At 42.9% G+C, this 15,523-nt stretch overlaps 1 protein-coding gene across 1 annotated transcript in view; it reads left to right on the top strand.

Annotated features, from left to right (window-relative positions):
• The first annotated feature begins 3,217 nt into the window (after positions 1 to 3,217).
• The window catches only part of LOC121562910 (catenin alpha-2), a 150,673-nt gene continuing 138,367 nt past the window's right edge, over positions 3,218 to 15,523 (top strand). The window contains 1 exon segment of the mRNA XM_045215777.1: positions 3,218 to 3,295. Coding sequence (XP_045071712.1) covers positions 3,263 to 3,295 — 33 coding nt within the window. The 5' untranslated portion in view covers positions 3,218 to 3,262.

Here is a 15,523-nt window from a genome sequence, read left to right as displayed (position 1 = left end):
CCTTTGCCTCTCCTGAGTCCATACGGGAGTTGCAGCAATGGGACAAGAGGATATCACGAAAAAGGGGTAAAGGATGCAAAAAAGGTTGGTCACTATAGAGAATAAGATGTCATTTGGCACTTAGCCTGGGTTCAGCTCTTAGCCTGGGTTCAGCTCAGTGGGACCTTTCAATATTCAAGCAAACATTTCCTCAGGTGTAATTTAGCTGTACAGCAGCATCAGATACCATATTGAAAAACAAATAATGAACACTCCAACAAGACTGAAGTGGTATATCTAGCCAAGGACGAACACAACAATATGTAGGCCTGCAATATGGGGAACGTCACATCGAGGGCTATAAGGGCCACCATTATCTCCCATATCTAGCATTGTATAACGGAGTGGATGTAGTATTGTAACAGCTCTTTAATAAAGTGGACGAAATGCGAAATGCTCCCATAGTGACATAATGAGGATATGGTGTTCACATCCAAGACAGGTCTAACCGTTCATGTAAATGATCATCCTTACCACTGATTGGCATGTCCAGTATCTACACTACCCTCCATATTATTATTATACTGCTTATTTGCTAGGCTAGGAGGGGAGAGCATGTACAAATGTAGGATCTTAATTTGAGCCAGTTTGCTACAGCAGGAAAATAATCCTGCAGCAACAGGACATTTGAATTATTATGGGGATTCTAATTAATGGACATTTCTGTAGGGGTTGATACATGTTTAATTAAGTCAAGTTTGACATTACAAACTTTAGAAGCCTTTGTAAATCTCGAATACACTACACGTTTGCATTTCTTGCCGTGCAGGAAAATTCTCAGCAACAAAAGAGTGATCAAATAAAGATCCTACATCTGTAGATGTTAGGTTGTTCTCTCTTCCCACCAATATAATGAGGTTAACACACTCCACTGTAGTGCGGCATTGAAAGGGGGTTGCTATGGCAACCGGGCAATTAATTTGGTATGCTCTGCTATTGCTTTGACTGGAGTATCATCGGCGTCTCTGTACAATCTGTTGATTCGGATCTTTGATGGGCTCGCTAACTAAGGTATTGCGGTAGGAGACGGCTTCTAATGAACCGAACCATCAGTCTAGCCAGCAAATTGCACATGGTTGTAACTGAATTAATATTGAATGCAGCAAACAGTGTTTGTTAAAGGGTGTTTGTTTAAACCCGCCTTCTTACATCCCCATATGTTCATGGATTCAAGGATTCCCCTACATACTGCATACCCAATTTATCTCTCCCCCCTCGCTCTCTTTTTATTATCTGTTTGTCTCCCCCTCTTTCTTGCATTCACTCTCCTTCATTTTTGACATCTATTTATCTCTCGTTCTCTTCGTCTCCCTTTCTTTTCATCTTTCTTCCCCTCTCCCTCTCTCTTCTCCTCTCCATCCATCCCTCCCCTTCTTTTCTTTGATGGTGATGGCACCCCATGTTGGCACGGCCTGCCTGTCTGAGAAGAGGTTAAGAAGTGTAGTTGCGGGTGATCCCTGACCCCTGACCTCTAACCCTGGCCTGTAGGAATCAGCCGCCTCATCGCCCACCCTAATCACCCTATTAAATCATCCCAAAATAATTCATAACACAACATTAATGATAGCATCTTTATGCCATATTTAATGGCAGCCCCGACGCAAAGGTTATCTCCGCTTTCATCATCATAGGCCTCCAAATGGGACCCCATACGCTCCAAAGGGGTCACTGCAAAAATGAAAGGGAGTCTACTAAGGTAATTACGAGAATGCTTTGGAATATCAATGTCTCAGCTTCAGCATTAGTTACGCTCGCTGTAGCCCATAGACAATAAATGTTTTTTGGGGGACCGTTTATCCTTCTCGCTGGCAGTGATTCTCCTTTGATTCCATCAGGCGGTAATGGATTTTATATCTCTGATAGGCAATCTGTTTTATACTTATTAACTGCTCGCAGCTTGAGGCATGACATTGCATCCAACCGCCAACCAGCCAACCGCCCGGCCCGTCGATCCCAAGTCCATTTCCCAGGCCCCATAGGGAATGCTGCCTGTCGCCTACCCCCTGTTTGCCCCCCTCCGTCCCCCTCCTCGTCGATCCCTGAGACAATAGATGGAATCTCACCTACGTTACTGCAGCGCCGTGTCGCTTGAAATGGAACATCGCTCGCCTTTAGTCTGCCATCAATATTTAATGGCCATCACTTGATTGTTGTATTTTTTGAGAGATGGAAAGAGAGAATATGAAAGACAGAGAAAAGAAAGAAACAGAGAAAGTGAAAGACAGGGAGAGAGAGAGAGAGAGAGAGAGAGAGAGAGAGAGAGAGAGAGAGAGAGAGAGAGAGAGAGAGAGAGAGAGAGAGAGAGAGAGAGAGAGAGAGAGAGAGAGAGAGAGAGAGAGAGAGAGAGAGAGAGAGAGAGAGAGAGAGAGAGAGAGAGAGAGAGATGTTATTGTCATTTAGCGTGAGGTGACACTTGACTGCAACCAGCTGTGGGCTGTGTGTCTGAGAGGGCCTGGGGGAAGAGGGGGAAGAAGGAAGGGCCAGCAGCCTAGCTGCCACTAACACCACATAAATTGTTAATTGTTCTCCATCAAGCTAGAATTTTGTATTTTTTGTCCCTCATTCACTAACAACAATGGCCGTCATTTGTTGAGAGCTAAAAACCCTTGAGAAAGAAGCTAGATTAAAGCTGCCGTTCATAGTGTTTGGCTGGTGTTACCGACCCAGTCCAAGTGGCCTAGTTAGCATGTACAGAAACCCACCTAGTTACAATTGCTTGTGCACCTCCAAAGCCTACAGTACTTCACCTGCTAACTTGGTGTCATGCTTAATGGAATTTCTCAGAAATGGTTCCGCAGTTTCTCCCTGCAAGTCGTCTTCATCTGATGTCTGTCACCACTCCATCTTATTTGCTCAATACACTCCTCAATCTGTGTGTATTGTAGTACCCTCAAGTTATTATTTTATCCAGCTCTGTTGCTTTCTCTTACATCTTTAACGTCCAAAGGCACTTATAAGAAACCGCAGGCAGAGAGTAATCCAGGAATTATTCCCCTCCTCTCCTCCCTTTTAACTAAAGTACAAACCTTTGTACTCCCATTCCCTCCTGTAGTGTATTACAAGCATAATGCACTTTTTTGATGTGAGCGTTTGTGTGTGTGATGATGAATTAGTAGTGTCACACAGGTAACACTGAGGTAACACTGTGTCTCTGTGTTCCCCTCTCTCTCTACAGACTGGCAGGAAAGAGAAAGGAGACCCACTAAACTCTGCCATCGACAAGATGACCAAGAAGACCAGGGATCTGCGCAGACAGGTGGGTCACAATGTCCAAAGCTGAATTTGATGGACGCCATGTTTGCACCAAAGAATTTGGCCAACGTGGTTCCAAATGAATCCTGACATGATTAGTTATAGACGCCATATTTGCACTAAAATGGCAATCTTATAGGGACAGTCTGGCCAACTCTGTTCCAACCAAAACCGGACATGACTGGCTAAAGACGCCATTTTTGCAATCCAAGGCCATCGTAACATGAACAGATTGGCCAACTAAGTTCCAACTGAAACCTGACTTAATTGGCTATATTTGCCATTTTGCACTCCAATGCAATTTATATGGACAGTGTGGCCAACTTGGCTTCAACCAACACCTGACTTGATTGGCTATAATAGACACACCATATTTTCACTGAAAGGCAATCATACTATACATGGAGAGAGTTTGGCCAACTTAGCTCCAACCCAATTCTGACATGACTGTTTATATAAGCGCCATCTTTGAGCTTTTGACACTCATTCTGAATAAACTATGATGGAGCCAACATGTCTTCCTGTTATTATGTTGGCCAAACCCGCCATAATACCTGATTCTGGGTCTGCACTTACACATTGCACTGACTGACACTCCATCCTGCATAGACTGCTTTTCAGATAGTCAATATGACATGCAGTCTCTCTTCACAAACACAGAGCTAAAGAGCCAAATGTGTTTCTGTCATTCAAATCTATCGACCGATCTTTACACGTATACACTTGATTTCATGAATCCCGGAGAGCATAGAGGCTGAAAGCTCGAAGCTATTACTTTCTCCCAAATTGCAATGCTCCTCTCCATTAGTGGCCCAAAAGGAGGCACTTCATGTAGTGTTACATCTTGTTATAGGAATCAAAAGTAAAATTGGTTTTATTTGGGAAGGCAATCTCATTTTGCCTCCCTATTCTCTCTACCCATGAAAAAAAAATATATATATATATATATATATATATATATTTATTTATTTTTTTGTACCGTATAATTCATAGAAAAATGCAGGTAAACGATGATCTGGTGAATGGTATTCACGGCATCCCAAAAGCTATTCATTCACTTTTATCAAGAGGTGTATTTCACAGCTCTATTGCACAGTATTTAGCCACAAAACAAGTGTTACTCTTATGGTATATCTTTAAAATGTCAATGACCTACAGTACCACAGCTATTGATAACTTAAATATTGATCTAATAACCAATTAACTGAAAACACAGATTGATCAACTCCGATTGAACACGGTCTCCACCCTAGGTACAGGAAGTCTTTATGGGTCTTATCCCCCAATGTACTATATAGTCAGACATAGAGGAAACAGAGAGGAGACATAGAGGAGACATAGAGGAGACAGAGGGGAGACAGAGTGGAGACAGAGGGGAGTAAGAGGGGAGACATAGAGGAAACAGAGGGGAGACATAGAGGAGACAGAGGGGAGACATAGAGGAGACAGAGGGGAGACAGAGTGGAGACATAGAGGAGACGGGGAGTGCAAGACGGGAGCAGACAGGCAGGAATTACACGGCGGGTCTGATATAGTAATTATGTCACAACAGTCCCAGAGGGGGCAATTCAATGGTGCTAAGAGACACTAGTCATTCCAGGAGGGAGGAGAACTGAGCAAAGAGGCTTTGTCTGTGAAGTGACTTTGTTTGTGGGTGTGTGCGTGTGTGTGCCATACTCCCCTTGTGTATGGCAGCCATCTCATGTTAGAACGCAGAAACACACAACGGATGACACCTTTGTGTCATTGTGAAGACGGGAGACGACAGTGAGAGAATGAGTACAATGACAGTGACAGCTGTCAGGAATACACACTGTGTGTGCAATTCTAGTGTTTAACATGATTTTTGAATGACTACCTCATCTCTGTACCCCACACATACAATTATTTGTGAGGTCCCTCAGTCGAGCAGTTAATTGCAAACAGATTCAACCACAAAGAGCAGGGAGGATTTCTAGTGCCTCGCAAAGAAGGGCACCTATTGTTAGACGGGTAAAAAAACAAAATAAACTTACATTGAATATCCCTTTGAGCACATTGTTATTAAATACACTTTGGATGGTGTATCAATGCACCCAGTCACAACAAAGATACAGTTGTCCTTCCTAGCTCAGTTGCTGGAGAGGAAGGAAACTGCTCAGGGATTTCACGATGAGGCCAATGGTGACTAGGCAACAGTTACAGAGTTTAATGGCTGTGATAGGAGAAAACTGAGGATGAATCAACAACATTGTAGTTACTCCACAATACTAATCTAATTGACAGAGTGAAAAGAAGGAAGCCTGTACAGAATAAAAATACTCCAAAACATGCATCCTGTTTGTAACAAGGCACTAAAGTAATACTGCAAAAAATGTGGCAAAGCAATTCACTTTTTGCCCTGAATACAAATACAAATGTTTGGGACAAATCCAATACAACACATTATTGAGTGCCACTCTTCACATTTTCAAGCATAGTAGTGGCTGCATCATGTTATGGGTATGCTTTTAACCATTAAGGACTGGGGAGTTTTTCAGGATAAAAAATAAACGGAATGGAGCTAAGCACAGGAAAAATCCTAGAGGAACACTTGGTTCAGTCTGCTTTCCACCAGACACTTGGAGATGAATTCACCTTTCAGCAGGACAATAACCTAAAACAGAAGGCCAAATCTGCACTTGCTTACCAAGAAGACATTGAATCTTCCTGAGTGGCAGAGTTACAGTTTTGACTTAAATCTACTTGAAAATCTATGGCAAGACCTGAAAATGGTTGTCTTACAATGGTCACCAACCAATTTGACAGAGCTCAAAGAATTTTGAAAATAATAATTACATTTTACGTCATTTAGCAGACACTCTTATCCAGAGCGACTTACAGTTAGCGCATATATTATTTTATCGAACCCACAACCCTGGCGTTGCAAACGCCATGCTCTACCAACTGAGCTACATCCCCTGCCGGCCATTCCCTCCCCTACCCTGGACGACGCTGGGCCAATTGTGCGCCGCCCCATGGGTCTCCCGGTCGCGGCCGGCTACGACAGAGCCTGGATTCGAACCAGGATGTCTAGTGGCACAGCTAGCACTGCGATGCAGTGCCTTAGACCACTGCGCCACTCGGGAGACCATAATGAGATATTTCTGTATTTAAATGTTCAATACATTTGCAAAATTGTCTAAAAACATGTTTTCACTTTGTCATTATGGGGTATAGTGTGTAAAAAAAAAAGATTCAGACTGTAACACAACAAAATGTGGAATAAGTAAAGGGGTATGAATACTTTTTGAGAGCACAGCAGGTAGATGTGAAGCATGAACCTATGGTATACAGATGTAGGATCTTAATTTGACTTATAATCAAAATAATCATGCAGCAACAGGATCTGAACGTTTAGTCCATTATGCTGCTTGATCAGTGGTTAGGCTATTAGCTGGTCAAAATAAAGCTACATGAAAAGTGGAATACTGTCAATATAACTGTGTGCAAGTGCTTCTTTTCCATTCATTTATTAGGGATGTGCATGGTTATTGGAATATCTGAATGGACGTTAGTATTCAAATATGTGGGTGAGTATGCATTTTTGCAAGTATTCAAATTATCGGCCTGAAAATTGAAATATTAATGTGACAATGTTACATACAAGGATATACCATGACATTTCAATTGATTAATTTAATAAAACAAACTTTTCAATGTAGTTTTTATGACGTGCATGTGCACCTAGTAAAAAGATTGGTAGCCTACCGATAGCCTGCACATGTTTAACTAGTGGTTTATGTTGGCCAATAAAAGTGGCAGAGAGGCTCAATGTGTAGCAAGTGGAGTGAGAGTTCACTAATGCAATGCAAGAATTAGCGAAATTAGAAGGAGTAGGCTACAATGAGCAACCAACAGGTAGGCTGTTGTTTTATCTGAATGGGTTTGGCTCAATTAGCCTAGCTAGCTATAGCTGGCTAACTTAGCTAGCTAACTAGCTAGCTTATCTAGGCTACTCCAGTCAAGACATGCCCTGTTAATGTTATATGGGATGATAAATAACGTTGTGGCTGCTACAAGTTAGCTAGTCTTGGCTGTAGCCGAGTTGCCTTGGCGTCTATCTCTCTCCCTCCGTCTGCTCGCTACACAACCCTTATAACTCCTGCAGCTGCAGTAATAGAGCAATAGAGCACCAACCTATCCCTCTCGCAGCAGTGCTCAGGTAAAAAATGTACATACAAAATAAACACATGTATTTCGAATATCCGGATATCAATGTATGATACTATTCGAATAGTGAAACTATTACAAACACCCATCCCTAGAATGTGTGTAAATCACCAAGCTCATCTGCATTTTCTGCGGCGCAGGAAAATTCTCAGCAACAAAAGAGTGATCCAATTAAGATCCTACACCTGTATGTGTAAGATACAGTACACCCAACCACATATCACATATGAATATGTAGGTCTACAGATAGTCATTTCATTGTCTACCTGTTTCATATCAGTTTCTCTGAGTGCAGAACACATAAAGTCGAACATATGGTATACTTGTAATACACACCCACACATACAGAATATCATATATAAACATGTAGGCCCAGATAATCATTTTACAGACAGCTCCTTATATGGCCCTTATACACACACATACATGCACATGTGTCCATGATCATGCACACACACACACACACACACACACACACACACACACACACACACACACACACTCCCACTCAAACACATACACACTCATACACAGACACGCACTCACCATCTCAACTTGCCCTCATCACACACATGCATAAATAGGACTTTTGATTGCCTACTCAAGATCGGGGGCAAGTTAAATGTTGACTAAATCAAAAGTGTGTGCAAACAACCCATAAAGCAACCCGCCCAGGTAAAAAATTACAGCCTGTTTGCTTTTCACCGCACTCAGCGTTAATCACAAGGACCTAGGATTTTCCGTAGATGTAAATCACCTGTGTATCCCTCTGCCACCTTTGCTGCCAGTGTATGCACACGGTGAGCCACCAGCCAATCCCACTTGTCGACCACCACAATGTGCCACTCAGTTCCGCTAGGCAATGTGCATGTCCCAAATGGCACCCTATTCACTACATAGTGAACTACTTTTAACCAGATTCCAAAGGGAATAGGCTGCCATTTGGAATGCAAGCAAGCACTCACTGCAGGGGCCTAGTAACGTAATTAGAAAACGCCTTTTAAAATCCTGTGCACTCCTTGGCGCGGGGTTGTAAATATCGCAGCGGCTGCGACACGGTTTACATCGGGCACTCAATTGTACATCACACCCCCTCGTTTTCCCTCCCTCTCTCTCTGCCTTGTTCAACTTTTTACCCATGCCTCCCCCTGTACCGAGTGTGCGCCCCATCCTTGGGTGTGCTTTTGTGGCCTTGTTACTCCACCAATATTGGGAAAGCAGTAAACTCTCTCCGACACGTGTATTATAATTATAGATGTTAGACACCCCCCCCCCATCATACACACACACCCCAAAAAATATGTATATTTACAGATTTGCAAGGCCATGCACTTTTTAATCCTCTTAAGACATTTATTTCATTATCTATCGCGGTATTAAACCGAGGCGAGATGTTTATTGCGTGACTCCTCACGTTTTATGGTACAGCAAAGTGGTTTAAAGGAAATGAAAAGTGTTTAATAGTCCTGATTTACTCATGCGAGGGAGTCTGCCACAATTTCATTTTCGACCTGGTAGTTCTGAGCCATCACTTCTAATTCATTCAGGAACAACTCTCAACAACTCTGAAATGGTTCCAGTGTTACAAGGCTGATCGCACCTAGTGTCAATGTGCTGGGAAATATTGTACTGATCCCCTATCAGACCTGGCCTCACCTGAGTTTGAATCCAAACTGTAAACATTACAGAGAGAATATGAAAATGCAGTGTCTTATTAGCCTTTGAGTTGGGGATCTGAAAGATATAAGACACTAATAACAAAGCAATCAATCAATGTACAGTAAAAAACCAGTGTCCCACTTTAAATGAACTACAACGTATAAAGGCTTTATATATAATACATTCAGTCTTCACATACACTACTCAAATCATCTATAAGATGATTTCTTACTCTATAAAGGAGAATTGTACTATTGAAGTTGATCTAATTGACCATAAACAATAATTGTCCATGACATTCCAATAAACGGAGACTTTACATGCAGCAGTGCCAAAGCACATGTTGTGTAATAATGAAGTATGCCAAATGGCAACCTATTCACTTTTTACTTAAATGTTTCTTTTGACCAGGGCTCATAGGGCTCTGATCAAAAATTTGTGCACTATATAGGGAATATAGTGCCATTTGGGATAGACAAATATTTTTCCCCTCATGTTTTTCTTCTTCTTCTGCTCCACTTGGACTCTTCATCTGTTACACAAGTACCCTCACTCCTCCTCCGATATATTTTTTTCTCCTTGACAGTATGTCTATCTGTCAGAGTTCTGGGAAAACGACTCATTGCCCCAGTTAATCAGAGATGTGTCATCAAATGTCACTGGGTTTGTAAATTAGATCGAATGATGGTGATGGTGATGGTGATGAGACATCCATGCGTGGTGAAAGCCTACTCTCTGGCAGCATCCCAAATGGCACCATATTCTCTATATAGTGCACTACTTTTGACCAGAGTGCTATGGGTCGCTCCTATGTCGGGAATATGGTGCCATTTGGAACGCAGCCCCTGTCTGTTTGTGGAGACTTGTGGGATGAGTCACTCTGGTTAATGACAACACATAAGGAAGTCTGGTCCTAATTATTCACTAATTATTGGATTATTATTAAAAACAAGGCGGCTGTCTGTCTTGGCTGCTGCATGAAACATAAAAGTACAGTGCACTTGTTGCTCTTGCAGTCGCTCAGTCTCTCTCTCTCTCTCTCTCTCTCTCTCTCTCTCTCTCTCTCTCTCTCTCTCTCTCTCTCTCTCGCTCTCTCTCGCTCTCTCTCTTACACACACGCATGTCAAACACATATACACGCACACACACACCTCATATCTAACATCTAACTGTTGGCAACTACCACCTACCTCTGTGAGAGAAATATGGCAGCCGCATCTGCAAATTAGAAGGCAAGTGATGTGTTAATACCAGAATGCTTTGACCCCTCCACTCGTATTGATTAAATGTGGAAGCTCCCCCGCGTTGCAAGGTTGGGTTTTGCTTCCAACAGATTGGAAGGAATGAAGGGATGCTATCGACGATAGGTGTTAATTGATGTAGCGTAAGATAACATTTGTATGTACAGATGTATGAACTTCCATTGGACATCAAAGCAGACTTAGTTTTACTTACCTAGCTACAGTACATGTTAGTTAGATCATGTGAAATTAGATTGTGATCCGTCCATGAAGGACAACTCTTGGTATACAGTATCTTTGAATGAGACAACGAGAGACGTTGATCACTATTAAATTATTCCTCTCGCTAGTAGGGAGGTGATTGATATCCGCATTTTTCTCCGTATCCTTTTCATTTACTAAGAAATAGTACATTTTCTCATTCAGAAAAATGTATTCGCTGCAATACTGTAGCTTTTAAATCCTAATCCTTGCTTCTTTTATAATTTAACTCTGTACAGCTCCACACAAACACACCAAAAAAGACACATACACACCTACCGCAAAACACACACAAGGCTTGTTCTTTCCTCATGAGTTGCCCTGTTCCGTTCATAAGTCTCTCAGTGGCATTGCTCTTAACACCTTGACGCCACTCGTTTTGCCTTCTGTTGAGCGGGACAGGTTACCCAGCCTGCCAGCCTGCAAGGTGGTTCTGCATATAGGCAATAGGGCATTAGCAGGCCAGAATGAATAAGCAGGGCCCTGCCCGCTTTCTGCTAGCCTAAAAACTGCTAGAGAGAGACTGCCTGGCCATTGTTCTTGTTTACAGGCTAATGCTTTCACTGTTTCCTACAGTAAGAGACTGAGAGGCTGAGAGTAGCACAGGCGAGGAAAACTACTAATGTATGAGTTGATTGATTAAGGTTTCATCCCAAATGTCCTGCATCTCCCTATTCACTATATAGTGTACTTCTTTTGACCAGGGCACAATAGGGAATAGAGTTAATATAAATCTAGCTGGTTTTTTAATGCATCTGCAGGACAGAATGGCAGCATCTCGTAAACTCAAGGGTTGGGGTGTATGTATCTTTGTTAACAACAGCTGGTGTGTGATTTCTAATATTAAGGAAGTCTCGAGGTTCTGCTCACCTGAGTTAGAATGATAAGCTGTAGACCACACTATTTACCAAGAGAGCTTTCATCTATATATAAGTCAACAAGAAAATGCTCATCCAGAGGCAGCACTCCTAGTGGCCGTTGAGTTTAATGCAGGAAAATTGAAATCCGTTTTACCTAATTTATACCAGCATGTACCTGTGCAAAAAAAAAAAAAAAAAAACTCTAGATCACCTTTACTCCACACACAAAGATGCATACAAAACTCTCCCTTGCCCTCCATTTGGCAAATATGACCACTATCCTCCTGATTCCTGCTTACAAGCAAAAACTTAAACAGGAAGTACCAGTGACACGCTCAATTCGGAAGTGGTTCGATGAAGCGGATGCTAAGCTACAGGCCTGCTTTTCTAGCACAAACTGGAATATGTTCCGGGATTCATCCGATGGCATTGAGGAGTTTACCACATCAGTCACCGGCTTCATTAATAAGTGCATCGATAACGTCATCCCAACAGTGACTCTGCGTACATGTCCCACACAGACAATATCTGTGTGGCGCTAAAGGCTAGAGCTGCCGCTTTCAAGGAGTGGGACACTAACCCGGACGCGTATAAAAAATCCCACTATGCCCTCTGACCAACCATCAAACAGGCAAAGTGTCAATACAGGACGAAGATTGAATCCTACTACACTGGCTCTGACGCTCGTCGGATGTGGCAGGGCTTGCAAAAGGAAAAAGGAAACCCAGCCCCGAGCTGCCCAGTAACACTAACCTACCAGACGAGCTAAATGCCGTCTTCAAGGCAAGCAACACTGAACCGTGCGTGAGAGGACCAGCTGTTCCGGATGACTGGGTGATCACACTCTCCAAAGCTGATGTGAGTAAGACCTTTAAACAGGTTAACATTCACAAGACCGCATACGGATTACCAGGTTGCCTACTCAGAGCATGCGCTGACCAGCTGACAAGTGGCAATTTCAACCTATCCCTGACCCAGTCTGTAATACCTATATGTCTCAAGCAGACCACCATAGTCCCTGTGCCCAAGAACACCAAGGTAACCTGTCTAAATAACTATTGCCCCATAGCACTTACATCTGTAGCCATTAAATTCTTTGAAAGGCTGGTCATGGATCACATCAACACCATCATCCCAGACACCCTGGACCCACTCCAATTCGCATACCGCCTAACAGATCCACAAATGATGCAATCTCTATTGCACTCCACACTTGACTACAGCTCAGCGTTCAACACCATAGTGCACTCGAAGCTCATCACTAAGCTAAGATCCCTGGGACTGAATACCTCCCTCTGCAACTGGATCCTGGACTTCCTGACGGGCCGCCCCAAGGTGGTGAGGGTAGGCAACAACACATCCGCCATGCTGACACTCAACACGGGTGCCCCTCAGGGGTACGTGCTTAGTCCCCTCCTGTACTCCCCTGTTCACTACTCCAACACCATCTTTAAGTTTGCCGACGACCCGACAGTGTTAGGCCTGATCACTGACGACGATGAGACAGCCTATAGGGAGGAGGTCAGAGACCTGGCAGTGTGGACTACAGAAAACGGAGGGCCGAGCACGGGTCGAGACTTCAAGTTCTTCGACGTCCACAACACTAAAGATCTATCATGGTCCAAACACACAAACACAGTTGCGAAGACGGCACAACAATGCCTCTTCCCCCCCAGGAGGCTGAACATTTTTTGCATGGGCCCTAAGATCCTCAAAAAGTTCTACAGTTGCACCATCGAGAGCATCTTGACTGGCTGCATCACCGCTTGGTATGGCAACTGACACCACCTGGTATAGGACATCTATACCAGGCGGTGTCAGAGGAAGGCCCTAAAAATTGTAAAAGACTCCAGCCACCCAAGCCACAGACTGTTCTCTCTGCTAGTGCATGGCAAGCAGTACCAATGCACCAAGTCTGGAACCAACAGGACCCTGGACAGTTTCTACCCCCAAGCCATAAGTCTCTTCTAAACAGGACATACAAATAGCTAATCAAATGGCTACCTGCATTGACCCTTTCTTGCACTAACTCTCTTGAAATTGACTCTATGCACACACAATGGACTCTACCCACACGCTCACACATACTTAAACCGGCACCCCAACACACACATGCACACACCACACACACACACACTACATAACATAATAATAACAATAATATGCCATTTAGCAGACGCTTTTATCCAACTTACAGTCAACATGCACACACAAGCATACGCAAGCATACTGACGCCACACACACACTTTCACACTCACCACATACGCTGCTGCTACTGTCTATTATATATCCTGTTGCCTAGTCACTTTACTCCTCCCTACAGTGCCTTCGGAAAGTATTCAGACCCCTTGACTTTTTTCACATTGTGTTACGTTACAGCCTTATTCTAAAATGGATTAAATAAAAACAATTCCTCAGCAATTTACACACAATACCCCATAATGACAATGCAAAAACAGATTTCTAGAAATGTTTGCACATTTATAAAAAATAAAAAACATATACCTTATTTACATAAGTATTCAGACCCTTTGCTATGAGACTCGAAATTGAGCTCAGTTGCATCCTGTTTCCATTGATCATCCTTGAGATGTTTCTACAACTTGATTGGAGTCCACCTGTGGTAAATTAAATTGATTGGACATGATTTGGAAAGGCACACACCTGTCTATGTAAGGTCCCATGTCAGAGCAAAAACCAAGCCATGAGGTCGAAGGAATTGTCCGTAGAGCTCCGAGACAGGATTGTGTCGAGGCACAGATCTGGGGAAGGGTACCAAAATATTTATGCAGCATTGAAGGTCCCGAAGAACACAGTGGCTTCCATCATTCTCTGAATGTCCTTGAGTGGCCCAGCCAGAGCCGGACTTGAACCCGATCGATCATCTCTGGAGAGACCAGAAAATAGCTGTGCAGCAACTCTCCCCATCCAACCTGACAGAGCTTGAGAGGCTCTGCAGAGAAGTATGGGAGAAACTCCCCAAATACAGGTGTGCCAAGCTTGTAGCGTCATACCCAAGAAGACTCGATGCTGTAATCGCTGCCAAAGGTGCTTCAACAAAGTACTGAGTAAAGGGTCTGAATACTTATGTAAATGTGATATTGAAGTTATTTATTTTTAATAAATTAGCAACATTTTATAAAAACCTGTTTTTGCTTTGTCATTATGGAGTAGTGTGTGTAGATTAATGAGGGGAAAAAAACAATTTAATCAATTTTAGAATAAGGCTGTATTTTTAACAAAATGTGGAAAAAGTCAAGGGGTCTGAATACTTTCTGAAGGCACTGTATATGTACAGTACATAGCTACCTCAATTACCTCGTACTCCTGCACATCGACTCGGTACTGGTACTTCCAGTATATAGCCATGTGAATTTTACTCATTATTTGTATTTGTTTTTTTACAGTGTATTTATTCCTTGTGTGACTATTTAAATTTTTTATGAAATCTTTAACTCTGCATTGTTGGAAAAGGACCCGTAAGTAAGTATTTCAGTGTTAGTCTACACCTGTTGTCTACAAAGCATGTGACAAATAAAATGTGCTTTGATTTGATTTGATAGGTCTGAAGCCAGAGGTGGTCATTCACCGTCACACAAGGAGGCCCCCACTATTAGCCATATAATGATCATTCTGTGCAACGTTTAGACAGGCCCACTAGGCTAAAGGTGGACCAGCCCATCTGGCATTTGCCGAACTGCCCTATTGCCAGTCCCTTTCTGTGACTAGCAATAATGCCATGGTACTGCCGGCAGCTGGTTTAAGGCCAAAGGGATGAAACAAAGTGAGAGAGAATATCGGTGAAAGAGAACAAAAGAGAGAGGTGGAGAGAGAGGCTGAATCTGAAACTGTAAAAATAGCATACCAGATGTTCCAAAAGTTGATTAATAGTCCTAATTGGGGAAAGAGAACGGCTGATTGTGCGCTGAGCTAATATATTCAAACGTCTCGCCTTGCCGAAATTACTGTTCCCCTGATAGCCAGCTACTGCAACAGGCTGCATTCCCATTTACAGCCTA

The sequence above is a fragment of the Coregonus clupeaformis genome, unplaced genomic scaffold (genome assembly GCF_020615455.1).
Source record: "Coregonus clupeaformis isolate EN_2021a unplaced genomic scaffold, ASM2061545v1 scaf0511, whole genome shotgun sequence".
Classification (NCBI taxonomy): Eukaryota; Metazoa; Chordata; class Actinopteri; order Salmoniformes; family Salmonidae; genus Coregonus; species Coregonus clupeaformis.
This window is presented reverse-complemented; position numbering and strand designations above follow the sequence as displayed.